The sequence below is a fragment of the Diaporthe citri genome, assembly GCF_014595645.1.
Source record: "Diaporthe citri strain NFHF-8-4 chromosome Unknown scaffold_3, whole genome shotgun sequence".
NCBI lineage: Eukaryota > Fungi > Ascomycota > Sordariomycetes > Diaporthales > Diaporthaceae > Diaporthe > Diaporthe citri.
In genome coordinates, this window is record NW_025064848.1 from 635551 (window position 1) to 649125 (window position 13575).

The 13575-nt window shown below is 56.0% G+C and overlaps 4 protein-coding genes across 4 annotated transcripts; all 4 read right to left on the reverse strand.

The window, feature by feature from the left end:
* Positions 1–460: 460 nt before the first annotated feature.
* INS49_007780 (uncharacterized protein) lies at positions 461–2144 on the reverse strand (the record flags this gene model as incomplete). The annotated part of the gene is made up of 4 exons (XM_043168527.1): positions 461–1534; positions 1589–1641; positions 1693–1822; positions 1908–2144. 4 exons carry the CDS (start codon positions 2142–2144, stop codon positions 461–463), a joined length of 1494 nt encoding a protein of 497 aa, XP_043026207.1.
* A 1571-nt stretch (positions 2145–3715) lies between these two features.
* On the reverse strand, positions 3716–4415 carry INS49_007781 (uncharacterized protein; the record flags this gene model as incomplete). The annotated part of the gene is made up of 2 exons (XM_043168528.1): positions 3716–3940; positions 4014–4415. The coding sequence occupies 2 exons, from the start codon at positions 4413–4415 to the stop codon at positions 3716–3718; spliced, it is 627 nt and encodes a 208-aa protein (XP_043026208.1).
* A 1771-nt stretch (positions 4416–6186) lies between these two features.
* INS49_007782 (uncharacterized protein) lies at positions 6187–7534 on the reverse strand (the record flags this gene model as incomplete). Its single annotated transcript, XM_043168529.1, has 2 exons — positions 6187–6606; positions 6677–7534. 2 exons carry the CDS (start codon positions 7532–7534, stop codon positions 6187–6189), a joined length of 1278 nt encoding a protein of 425 aa, XP_043026209.1.
* A 1029-nt stretch (positions 7535–8563) lies between these two features.
* On the reverse strand, positions 8564–10857 carry INS49_007783 (uncharacterized protein; the record flags this gene model as incomplete). Its single annotated transcript, XM_043168530.1, has 5 exons — positions 8564–8900; positions 8990–9264; positions 9346–9528; positions 9604–10198; positions 10307–10857. 5 exons carry the CDS (start codon positions 10855–10857, stop codon positions 8564–8566), a joined length of 1941 nt encoding a protein of 646 aa, XP_043026210.1.
* Between the last annotated feature and the right edge of the window lie 2718 nt (positions 10858–13575).

The following is a 13575-nucleotide window of genomic DNA, read 5'->3' on the forward strand; positions in this document are numbered from 1 at the left end:
CTTGCTTGTGGTTACCGAAGATAGCAGCAAGAAAGGAAGAGACCGAATGGCCTGCAATTTGTGCTATAACTATTTTACGGCGTTATCAGTGACTGGGGGGTTGAGTGAATACCGCCATTCATCGTACCACATCTACACTCAGCGTACTCAGCTGTTTTCACTCAAACGGTGGCCTTGCTCAAGCAGCAGATGCGGGCCTATTGGCAGGGTATTTAAGCCATATCATGGTTCACCCTCATCAACAGGCAAATGGTTGTGACCCTGGACTTGCGAAGTCACCGTGATGTGAATTGCTGGGAGGTCCGCTAGCCAGATACTAGATCTGCTTTCATATTCTTGACTAAGTGAGAAGCAAGCATTTACATTCTGTACAAGGCCTTCGAAAGTACACCTCCTCTGTTACACCTACACCGTCTGAGGTCGAAGAAGACCACCTCGGCATATCTGTCCCTTACGCAGCTCAGATCACAACGACCTCCTCTTTCGACAAATTTCTCAGCCTCGACAACCGCTCGGCTGTGAGCTGATACGGGTCAGGTAACCCAACTTGCTCCCACGGAGCACCGTCCATCAGCTTGACGAGCCCAGGAGCAGCAGTGAACGTCCTCGCCATTCCATGGCCATTATGTCCAGCACAGATCCACTGCCCTGGAAGTCCCGACAGCTCCCCAATGAAAGGAACACCATCCGTCGTATTACCGATGATCCCGCTCCAGCTGTAATCATAGAGCGTACCCGGCCCCGGCACCGCCGCAGCCCAGCCCTCAAGCTGCTCCTCGGCGAGTGCCTTGACAGCCGCAGTTATCTCCGGGAACCCAGAAAGACCATCGTCAGTCCACCGCTCGGGGTGCTTCTTCAGCCACTCTCTGAACTTCCTCTGGCCGGGGTTGGAGCCTCCGAACATTATGACGCCATCAGACGTTGGCCGTGGATTGACGCTGAAGAGGGCGCCGTCGGGTAACAACACCCCATACGAGTTCCTCAACGCTCTAGATCCCGCGAAGCTCGCTGGTGGGACGACCTTGTTGCACATGTGTGGCGTTGGGACAACTAGGCCTCGCAGGGAGGGCTCAACCGCCGCGCCGTACGCGTTCGTGGCGTGCACCACTCGCGAGCATTCGATCTCTCCCCTGTCGGAGTGAACGACCCACTTCCCAGGCTCGTTCCCCTCTGTCACCTTGCTAACGGTGGTATACGTCTGCAAGTTGAAGCGCGGCTCCTGTGCGGTGTTGCTACGCATGATATGGGCGACCAGCTTCCATGGTTGGAGGGTCGATGCGGGCCATGCGAAGCACGCCTGGGCTCCCTTGAGCCGAGAGATCTTGCTGGCCTCGGTTGGGTCAAGCGTGACCTTGATGTGGTCAACCTTCCCGCCTGCGGCTTTGTATCGCTCAAACACGTCCCGGGCCAATGTTGCGACTTCCGGTGTCATGGCTACATCGAGAGTATCGCCTACCCAGAGATCACAGTCCACATTGTTGTCGCGGGCGTACTTCACCAGGCCCTCCCATGTCTCTTGTTCGTTTTTCAGTATCTATGGTCCAATGTAAGCCGACTCCTTCGGGATATTATGCAAGTCTATCCCTACCTGCAGGGCCTGTTTCGTACCGAAGGCCTTCTCGTATTTGCCGAAGCCTCGCCCTACAACATCGATTAGTCAAGTGACAAAGTTAGGTGACACCCATAGCTCACACTGGTCTGGCTTGCAGTGGCCAGCATTTCGTCCGGTTGCGCCGCTGCAGAACTCGCGAGCCTCGAGCACAACGACGCTCTTCTTTGGCCATGTCTCTAGGCATTGCTTGGCAACCAGAGTTCCCGTAATCTAGACACATCAGCGGATGAAATGCCTCAAGACCCCTGATTTCCGTATTGCCGGGGATGCAACTAGTTAGCATGGACCAACTCACGCCAGATCCGATGACGACGATGTCTGCAGCCGCGGGCAGCTCTGGTGTCGATCTATGGTCGAGCAAAGGATCGCATCGGACGCCCTGCAGCCAGTACGATAGGGACTGTCCGCCTTGCTTCGGGAAACCTGTCCAGTTGCCATCGACGTCTGGGAACGCGTGGTCGCCCACGTTGAGGACTGCGGGGGATTCTGTGGTGGTCACCCCGCTGGCCGATGCTGCCTCTACTTGCCTCATGATGGAGATGAATTGTTGGTGCAGCCGAGCAAGCGCACAGAGATTCAATTTCGCGGCGGCGATGTCAAGTTTTTGAAGTTGCAGAGGTGTAGGCTCATGCACTTCGCAGCTTCAGCGCGTAGATATTGCCGGTGCTGTCTTTGTCGCCAATGACGCGAGAACCGACGTTCATTTCTCCGATACTCGGCATTAACGGACCAGTGCACGCCATGCCTTTACTGCTATCAATCCACATCGTTCCCACGTTTCTTGCCTGGATCCCTTCCCGGGCTCTATTCTCGCGCTCTGTCGCACAATTGCCTAAAATGGAAGAACAATTTATTCCAACCATCAATTTGCATTGTATACCATTCCCGAAATACCACATTGACTCAAACTGGGCAGTGCCTAGGAGCGGCATATCTATAGCTATGACAGCCCAACCAACGACCCATTCATACACCCACTTTGGCTGCATTTACATCCTCACTCGATGTCTCGATTGGCTTGCCAGTCTCCGAGAGGAAAATATACCACTTGTTATTATCATGCGAGATGAGCTGAACGCTGATATCTCGACCGGGCAAGTGAAATCCAGCATGTGTTTCCTTGTATCCCGCAGTATCCCACCCACCCTTGGCTCGCCGGCGTGATGTCACAGCGCAAGAGAATTAAGCTGGCGAAAGCCAGGACCTTAGTGGAGGTGAAGTGTCGTCCCGAGCATGATGTTGAGCCTCCACCAAAGGCTCAAAACGCCACGTGGTTATGTCTGTTGGCGTTGTCGGGCTCTTCCACGAATCGCTCACCGAGGCATTTTGTGATGAATTCGCAAAGAATTCCTCTAATCCTATGCACTCCTCCAACATAAAGGCTGGTGGTGCATTGACATTTCCCAGTGTGGATGAAGGTAGACAAGACGACCCAAATCTTCTCTTTGTCTTTCAAATCAGAATTCGCAAAATTTGCTTTAATCACATTTGTAACCCAAATATTAGGTAATGTTCTCTGAAGTTTATTTTTAGTTTTATCCGGCCTGGTCTTTATGTAATAACACAGCTTCTTACTTGATTTGCCATGCCCTAGTTTGATTTGTTTTCGTTATACACGAGTGCCCTTTTGCTAGCCACTGTTGTGAAACTCTTACTGGCTCGCATACGCTATGAATTATTTTGAAATTTAACTTTTGTATTTCATATACACGTGCCCTTGCGAAATAGTTCATCAAGAAATATTTCGTTCCCGAATACGGAGCTCTCAAAACGTCTTTCCAACAACACGTCCTGGGTACGACTTTGAGTAACAAAGTCCCTCTGGTCATTTAGATCCCCAACAGCGGGCATCGTCCATGATCACGGCTTTGTGGCAAGCCCTGCAGAGCCTGAGCTAAATGACACCTGCTCAAAAATTCCGGTTGAAGTCTCTTCGGTCTTGACTTTGTAGAGGTATTCTGAGCCTTTCAACTGGGAACACAGGTTGGGTTAAGATCCAAATTAGGATTTATTTTCATCTTACACATGCTTAAATAGATAAAATGAGTCAACCAAACGCTTGAAATAAGACCATCGTAGAGTCCCCCCCCCCTCCCCCAGCTATCAGCACTTCCTGAATTTATAATTCAACGTCTCTGTATCAACGTCGAATGAGCTTCCATCGCCAACAATTGCTACCCTGAAGTTGACATTCAGGATGCCTGGGTTGCCGTCCGCGCCGATGCACTGCGACCACAATGAGTCGGTTACGTTGGCCTTGACCGTGTAGTTGTTGTTGGTGATCTTGTTCTTGCCCCCAGTGTTGTCGATTGTTCCTTGCAGCGCAAGCTGTGTAGAAATCCGTCAGCGTTATGGCATTCTCCTTGGTGCCAATTTGGCTGGGGTAGTTATCAAGACTCACCGTGTCGGCGGCGTCATCGCTCCAGTACACCTGCCAGTAGTAGTTGACCTTCGCATCGGGCGCCAGCACCAGCTTGCCCGTGACGTCGGCCTCGGCGAGGCTGACCTGCCACCCGGGGCTCAGCCCCGCGCCCTGGAAGTGCAGCTCGCAGTTCTCGGTGGTGGGCGTGCCGGCGGTGATGGTGTCGGCCTCGAACTGGGAGAACTTGTACGTCTGCGAGACCCAGCCGCCCGAGCGCGTCACCGAGTTAGACCCCTGGGTGCACCCGTTGCCCGAGTAGCGGAACTGCGTCACGGTGCCGACCGAGGCGGGCAGCTCGCGGGGGCTCAGGACGCCGGGCTGGAAGGGGGAGCACAGGGCGGTGAGGGGGAAGAGGGTGGTTGCGAGGAGTCTGGACAGCATCTCCGGGACTGTGTTGCTTACAGCGGATGGGTGACTAATATCGGCGGGAGAGAAGTGAGGTTTGGAAGCTGTGGTGATCTCCGTGTGATCGCTTCGGGAATATCCTCGTCTGGCTTGTCTGACAACGCCTAGGGGACCAATGCTTGATTCCAAGAAGTGGAGCCTCTTCTTTATAGACAGAGAATGGCCGGACTAATTCTGGGGATCACATGGCTCCACTTTCGAGAAGTTGTCGCCACAGTTGCGATAGTCTGCGAAGCCGTCGAGCCTGGGTTGTATTTATCCATATTGCTACCCGCAACTCCGGCGCTCTGGGACCCAAGCTATCTCAGTCCAGACCGCAGCCTATTTGTTGGCGCCCCGGTTCACCCGCCATTTTCCCAGGGTCATCGGTTGCCACCGGGTCAACCTTAATTGATTTAAGCTACCCACTGGCAGTTAGTCTCAGGGTCCACGGGCCCGAAGGGTTTCATTTGGGATAGATGAGGTGTGGCTGGCTGCGGAAACATCGTGCCCCCGCTTCAGGAGGTTGTCCCTGCCGCTCACCGATGGAAGGGCCTCGCCACCTGGAACTCTCCAGCCCAGATCTAGAGCACAGAGGCAGGCCTGGATACTACCAAGGGGGAGGGGGCTCGTCTTTTATTTTTATCTGGCCTCGATCTGGCCTCAGGTGATCCAGAACAGTCTTCCAATCGCGCCGGCGGACAAACTCCGCACATTTAATGGTAAACATCGCGATGTCACCCAGACTGCTCCAGTCTCCTTGGCGTGCTAGTTTGGCTCCGCGCTGGCCGCAATAACCTCAAAATATTCCATCAAATCGCAATTGGAACACCGGCGCCCGGTTCAGCTGGCGGTTGATGTCTCACTGTAGATTGATCATACCTCTCCCCGTCAACCACAATCAAATCCCCACTAACGGGTTCATTATCTACTTCAAGGAACACTACCGATGTCTTGCAGTGCAACATTAGCCAAATAGCGCCGTCAGCCCACACCTGGGTAGAGACAGCTTCTCCTCGAACGACATCGATAGCTGAACGCCATGATGTCTGCCAGCCAACAGGTCATCAATAACAATTGCATACTCGGATCGAGGCCGCACACTCAAGTACGGTCAGGCGTATTTCTCATGTTCTGTACCTTCAGCCACTTGTGTGGTAACAGTTGGAGGGAAAGGTCAAATCTCCCACAGCGAAGTATCGAACCGATCCTGGGAGACTCGTGGAGCTAAACCATCAGGCGTGATAGTGTGATGCTGGCGCGAGGTGTGGCGACCGTCCTAGTCCCTGTTGAAAAGATTACAACGCGGGCTAAAGCATCCCGAGACTCTGGAATACAGGTGTGAATTGGAGTGTGTTACATCACAGAAGGCGACGCTGGTAAACGAGCGGATCTCAACGCACCCACTACTCTGGCCGATGCAACATGTATCCCTGGCCTTTCAGATACAAAGGCTGGCCGAGATTGGTCTAAAAGCTTGATTAGTGCCTAGATGGGGCATTCTGTCTCAATTCAGCTCTATCTAGACCCTGTGTCATGAGATATCAGTCGGCGTGCTGGTGTGCTGCCTCCTAGCGGGCGGAAAGCCGCTGGGCCCTTCCCTCAGAGACGTGTCCTGAGGGTGTCCAGCTGCAATGGTCGTACAAGGTGGCTAAGGCACTGCTCTCGTCTCCAGGTGGGCATATTGCGAGATGCTCTTCCCCGACCAGCCTCCCAAAAATACACAAACACGAATCCTTTCCATCATCCCTCTTCCCTCTCAAAAGCCTCAGTTGGCATCTACCAGATCCAGGGCCGAGAGCATGTCGACATCAACGCCGCCCTGCTGCTGCCCATTCTTCGACGCCATCCAATTGTCAAGCTTCACCAAGAACCACTGGGTGTGTGAGGAAGGCACCCCCTCCTCGACCTGGGTATTGTCTTCGACACCGCCGTCGAGCATTCCACCCTGAAAGTCATCGTCCTCGTCCTCAGAGGAGGCGTACTGGTCTTGGTTTCTCGGAGGCATGCTGAAGCCCGGCGTGGGCTTGTGAGGGCCGAGGTTGCTCTGGCTGCCAGTACCAAGGGAGTTGTTGAGATTGGCCAGGTATCGGGAGCGCGCGGCCTCGAAATGGCCCATGAGGCATCGTAGGGTGGACGGCTGGGCCACGATGAAAGGGGGAATATCCTCACTCGCCTCAGCAATGGCCTGAGAGATAACACTGTGAGCATAAATGCCAAAAACACAGGTTGTACGATGAGTGGACGACATAACGTACCTTGTCAAGAACGGGAACCTTACCCGGAGCTTTCAGGGCATCCAGGACCACGTTCATACGGGCTGCGAACGGCGGACCCTTGCCCCGCTTCGGGGCAGTGTCTTCCTCAGCGGGCTCGAGCAGTTTCATGACCCTCAAGGTCAGCCACTTGAGCTTCTTGGACTGCTGGTAATCCAAGGCCACACGGGCCCAGAAGTCGTCCACGCTGATGTTCCAGCCAGGCTTGTCCGGCTGCAAGAGGACGATGGCCAGCACGTCGCGGGCGAAGCTCCGCAGCAGTGGGCCCGCCCTGTCCGAGAGCACGATCGTTCCCTTTCGCGCCAGGTGCATCTGGAACGCCTCCAGCGCCTGGACCAGGTCGCCCATGTCGGCCTCGCTGAAGGAGGTCATCGTGGGGTCGAAGGCCATGCCCGGGACGGGTGAGTACAGGGCCTGGGTCACGAGGTCCTTGTTCAGCCGCTCGAGCTGCTGCGGCTCACCTTGGTCTGCCTCGACAGAGTCGTAGCCCAGGGGGCGTATCTGGAAGGTGCCATTGGCGATGGCGTTCTGGATGCGCAGTTTGCGGTTTCGCTGGACGTTGATCATCATCATCTTGCGTTTCTGCTTTTCAAGGTAAGAGGGGTTGTGGCGAGTGGTGTTTGCGTTTGATGAAGACTTGTGGACCTTGGCATCGGGACGAGGCTTGAGGCTGTCGTCCACCTGGTTGTTTCGTCTCTTGTCGTTTTCATTGGGGAGGTTGCGACGAGCACGGAGGGGGCTTCGAGATGTGGCAACTGAAGTGCTGCCAGTGGAGGGCACACGAGGCACATCGGCGTCGATGTCCATGGCTTGATCGAGCGTGCTGACATCTTCAGCCATCGTGTAGTTAGTTACCTGAGGTCGACCTGAGGAATGGTTGTTCTTCTGTGAGTTGATGTCAGGATGGTTGATATTGTCGTCCAATTCTTGAAGTCAGGTGGCCGATCGAGACTGCATGTGTCTTAGGTCTCAAGTCATAATCGAGCCGAGTCCTGTGTGCACGCGTCTGTGAATTGAAATGCGGGTGACAGGCAAAGCCTTAACAGAAATGGACAAAGTGGATTGTCAGTCTTTTGGAGGTGAGCACTTCCCCGTATGGGTTACGAAGTCAGGTGAATGCGAAAGATGATGTAGGTCTTGTTGAAGGGCCAGCACTGATCTAGACAAATCTGAAGCTCTAGGAAGTTTTGTGTCAACGCCTGCAGCCCACCTGGGCAAATCCGACTTGATACAGCTGCGAAGAGTTGTGGGAAAATCCAGAAATGCCCTCTGTTTCCCCCATGAGACCAAGTGCGCCTGGGGACCTCAACTGCCTCCGTCAATTTTCGTTTAATCATGAGCTGGTCACTTTCACATTCTTTTGCCTTGTGGAGCTCTCTAAGAAAGTCAATTACACTTGCTCTGGGCACATCACTGTTGGAAAGAGGCGGAATTGCCAACTTGGTTTGGGTTTTCGGCAAGGGCTGAATGGTCTGAACTCCCACAAGTTTGAAATCACCCAAGTTCGGAGGAAAGATTTTATCGTCCATCTTGTCACGATGGCTTCTATTCGATCATGGTTTCCTTGGAGAGTTTCTAGACAAAGAGACGTCACCCGACACAATCAAACGAGTACTGCCAAGGTCCAAGGTCTAACTAAGGATGAGCAGTACAGAAATGAGCACAGCTTGGACGTGCCTGCTCCTTTTATAGTAAGAGTGCAGGAGTCCCACCAAAAAGAGTACTGATCCATAGTAGCAGGGCCCATAGACTCCTGTTGCCACATGAGCAGTCTCATGGGGCCTGTAAGGGGCAACGAGGGAATTGATAAGGCTAATGTATGTACAAAAAACCACCCATCCAGATTAATTCCCTCCACATATAAATCGCTCATCCATCAAGGTCTCGGATCCGCATCTTCTCCATCGAAGCAGTTGAGTTCCCCGCCCCGCCCCTCCCGGCAGCCGCGTCGTACAGGGCCTGGATGTCGTCCTGCCACTGCTGGACATCAACACGCTCGATGCGGCGGTCGTAGGTGAGGAGGCCGTTGACCTCGCCCTCGACGTCGGTCGTCTGCGTCCACACGCCGGCGCTGCAGGCGAACAGCTCGATCTGCTGCCTGTACTCCTCGAAGATGACGTGGGCGCGGTAGTTGTACGCCTCGAGGTCGATGTTGACCTCGTAGGTCTGGTTGATGGTGTCGATTGCCGCCTGGACGTTCCAGAGGCTGTGTTTTGGGGAAGCCGTTTGTCAGCTTTTCGCTCCCAATGCCTGATGCAGGCACGCAGGGGGAGGGTAAGGGGAAGGAAAACTTACTTCTCGATGGAGACGTTGTGGCCGATACCTCCGAACTCGCCTTGGATGCCGATCCGGTTGCTGTCGTAGGGGGAGGACTGGATCGAGTAGAACGGCGCGCCGCACTGGGGGCTCGCGTACTTGTGGTTGTCGGAGAAGTCGCCCGCGCCGTGGTCGTACCATCCCGACGTCGCGTCGATCAGCCTGCTGCCGTCGATGGACCTGATGCGCTCGGCGATGGCGTACTCGGGGTACGGCGGCGTCCGGATCTGGCCCCAGCCTTCGTTATAAATGATCTGGACAAAACGTTAATTCATGGCCGATGTCTCGAGGAAAGGCGGGCGGGCAGCTCTGTTCGGCCGTGGGGAGCGACTTACCCAGGTCACAATGGAGGTGTAGCTCAAGTGCTCGTTGATCAGGATGTCGAGCTGGCGCTCAAACTCTGCCTGCTGATCGCCGTTGGGCAGTGGCACACGCGGGGACATGGATGGCATGTCCTGGATGACCATGAGACCGAGAGAGTCGGTGGCATAGTAAAACAGGTCAGGCTCAACTTTGATCTGATGGGTCGCGGTTCGTCAGCACCATTCATCCATTCTCAACCACCAAGCTTACAGCCCCCACAGATTACTCACGTGCTTGCGGACGGCGTTGAAGCCGAGCTTCTTCAGCTCCTGCAGGTCGAAGATCAGAGCCTCATAGTTGGGCGCGAGGTGGATCCCGTCAGGCCAGAAGCCCTGGTCCAGCGTCGCCCACTGGAAGATCCACTCGCCGTTCAGCAGCGGCCTCTGGACGCCATCCACGACGCCGCGGCCGACCGTGCGGAAGCCCGTGTAGCTCGAAACGGTGTCGTCGCCGAGGGTGACGGTCAGGTTGTACAGGGTGGGCGAGTCCGGGCTCCAGGGGTCGACGCCGTCGACGGTGAAGTCAAAGGGCGAGCCGCTGGTGCCCGACCCGGAGCCGAGCACGCTGCCGTCCTGGTCCAGCACCGTGACCTCGACGGGCTGGCCCGTGCTGTTGCCCGACGCGTGCACGTTGACGGTGGTGGACCCGTCGGCGGCGGCCTTGACGTCCAGCTGCGTGATGTGCGTCGCCGGGGCGCTCTCGAGCCACACCGTCTGCCAGATGCCGCTGCAGGGCCTGTAGAAGATGTGCTCTGGGTTCTTGGTCTGCTTGCCGATGGGGATCACATAGCCGGGCAGGTCTGTCGGGTCGAAGACAAACACCTTGCTGTGCAGTTTTACCGTGGTCAGTCATCTCTTTTTCCGGCCTTTCTCGTGACACGGGAAGGTCTCGCCCCCAAATTTAGCCGGATTCTCGGCACGATCGGTCACTTACAGCTCATTGGTCCCGTTGGAGCTCAGATACGACGTCACGTCGATGGTGTTCCTGAAGTACCCGCCGCGGTGGAAGCTGACCTGCTGGCCGTTGACGTACACGGTCGCCTCATAGTCGACCGCCTCGAAGTTCAGCAGCACATTCTGGCTGCTGTCCCAGTCGGAGGGCACCTGGAACGTGGTCGCGAACCACATGGCGGACGTGTCGAGCACCTGCAGGCCCGAGATGGCGCTCTCGATGCAGCTCGGGATCAGCGTCTCGTACTGCAGCGGCGCGCAGGGCACGTCGGTCACGTTGGTGGCGTTGCCGGCCCCTTGGTACGTCCAGATGCCGTTGAGCGACACCCAGTCCTCGCGCTTGAGCTGCGGGCGCGGGTGCTCCGGCCACGGGTTCAGCCCGACCTTGTCCGTCCAGGGCGTGTCGAGGGGCGGCGTCTGCAGCTGGTACGGCACCGGCGTCGACGGCGAGCCCGTGCAGCTGCTGTTGCTGAAGGGAGGGCTCTGCGCGGCCGCGGCCAGCGGCCAGAGGAGGTTGAGGGCTCGGGAACGCATGTTCACGTCAGGAGGGACTGGGTCTGCGGAATACTGATTTGTCTTGTTCCAATGCACAGCGAAGGTCAGGCAGGGCCTATGGATGTCGTTCTGGGAGGCTGCCTTCGCGACAATACACTCTCAACGACCGCGTCTAGTAAAGAGGGGAAGGGCAGCAACGCGACAGGCACGGCAGACGAAGAACAGGAGGAGCCTGGGGCCGGACTAGACAAGCTCGAGAAGGGAGCGGGTCGACCGGGCGGTTTATAACTTATTATATGGAGACTATATTTCGTGCCGAGCCATGGTGGCGGGCGCGCAACCGTGATGGAGCTCTCGCCGGCCCCGGGCCCTGGGGACCGAGAAGTGTGTTTACATTAGGGATGCACGTTGACATATCCCATCTGCATGCCAGGATTACACCATGCGTGTGCGGTTGGGGTCGGGACGACCAGGCCTTGGTGGTGGAGGAGGAGGAGGAGGGGCAGAAGTGGCTGGGCTGGGCTGGCTGGGCTGGCGGGCACACACTTCTGTGCAGTCTGACCGCTGCGCCTGACTACCAGGATGGGCCCCGCGTGCAGGAACCAGGGGAGCTTGGGAGCTTGGCCGGGATCATCGTGACAGGGCGAGGTGCGAGAAGCTTTGCGCTGGTAGATTGCGCCCAGAAGGACCAGAAAGGTTGTCCGCCCTTGGCCGCAATGCCCGCATGGTCGGACTGCATCACGCTGGCATGACGCCTGCGACTCTGGACGAGCTGAACAAAGGCAGGCGGCAAATCACCGCCGGAGAAATAGCCGTGGGGTTCTAAAATGGCTCCTCCTGTTAGTCCCATATATGCGCACGGCCTGCATGAAAGCGGCCTTGCTGGCACGCTGGACGCTGACAAAGTTGTCTTGAGTTGGAGTAACATGAGGAGTCTTTCTCTCGCGAGCCTTGCGATCTTGCTGCTGGTTCCAAGATGGGCGCTGCTGTTTTCCTGATCGGGGATAGGTGACGACTAGCACTACGCGGTAAGCCCCGGTACTTGCAGACAACAGCAGCATGGCAGCACACAGCCAAGTGGACAATTTGCTGAGGGCTCCAATCAGGCACCAAAGGACAGCAGTTGGAGCCATCTGGACATGTCAGCAGGGCAGGATCCTTCCAGGCACGATGGACAGGAACTTGTTGGTCTAGTGATTACCTGCAGTGACGCTGCATCCGGTGATGTGGGTTGGGTAGAGTGCTGATCACCTCGTGTGGGTGCGACATCGTTGCAGGGGAAACAATCGATCCGACGAACGCCCTTGGCAGGCGAGGCAGGGCAGGACAGCGTGCACGATCGGACGATGGCAGGGTGGCCGCTGTTCGTGGGTTCGTTCTCCTTGCATGTGCATAGCCGAGGAGACAGATTTTCGACACACAATGGGAGCCTTATTATGTACTGAAATCCAGCCCGTACGGCTCTCTGCCAGACTGCCAGCAATCAGCACTTGGTGAGGTGGAGGAGCAGGCCCCCAAAATCATCCTAGGTCTGACCAGCCACACACAATTCCATCTCGTCGATAACGAACTCCATCCTCCCCCACCACCGGCGTCCCGCGAAAGTCTGGGGTAGCCCCAGCGTAAGCCACGGGTATCTCCCGGGCCTGACCCAGACGCCAAGGGGATGGAGCCACAGGCGGCCCATAGAAAATGTGGGAGATCCCTGCACCCGTCACCCTTGGCCGAGCTTGTGCGGTATTATGATATAGCAATCTCACCTCCCATCGGCCTGAATTACTCGGGCGGTCTGACGGTATTGCCCACGAGTACACTAGAGAGAACACAACATGGTCCCTTGGCCTGGGACAACAGGACATAGCCGCTCGGAACAATGAATGCCTTGGAGCGAGGCGAGCCGGCAAGACATGCGGGAAGAACCCACATCGTCCCATATCCGCGAGAAACAAAGCGCATGGATGATGTCAATTTAATGGCCGGCTTATGCAGTCATCCTCGTAGGGTCCTGGGGTCAGACTACTGTGCCAAGAAATGATGTGCTCCTACGTTGCAACGTTCCGCACCATTACAGGCCAATTCCCCAGGCGTAGTCCTCCTGTCCCAGTGCGGGGTGACAGTGTTCTTTCGTGTTTCCTGAGATTAAGGGGAGCCTGACGCGCAAACCGTGGTGCGAAGGAGGAGGCAAAGCTCCAATACCGCGTCTTGCAGGTGTAGCTTTTCGAGGTCGCCGGTCTGGTCGAGGGCAGGGTTTCCACCAAGTTTGATGCAGCCGGGGGAGCCCAAAGAGATGAACCTCATGTTGAGTACTCGCATTCCAAGACCGCTCGTGACTATGCGGACAAGATTTCCGAGATTAAATGCAACACCGATCTGCCCTCGAGACCAGGTCAACAGGACGGTCTCCAAGAAATACTGGCATGCGAATCATGCATCTCTTTCCCAAACGGACGTCCGCCCAAGATTCTTCTGCATCCAGAGGTCTGCACGTTTTCTATATTTAATTCCCCCCTGAGATGTGTGTGATTGATATCCGTGCAACTATCCGTGCCCGACACCTCATTCATGGCTGACCATCTCTGCGTCTTAATCCCATCCCTCAACAAAGGCCCAAGCTTGGTCTTTGGTCTTCTGATGGCCAAGGCGAGGTCGTCTGATTTACACAACACACCCCTCTGCCTCCCCGTACCCTGGCACCCATACACCCAGCCCCGCAAGCTTTTCCCGTGGCGCTTTTGGGGGCCGCCCCCCCCCCAAGAC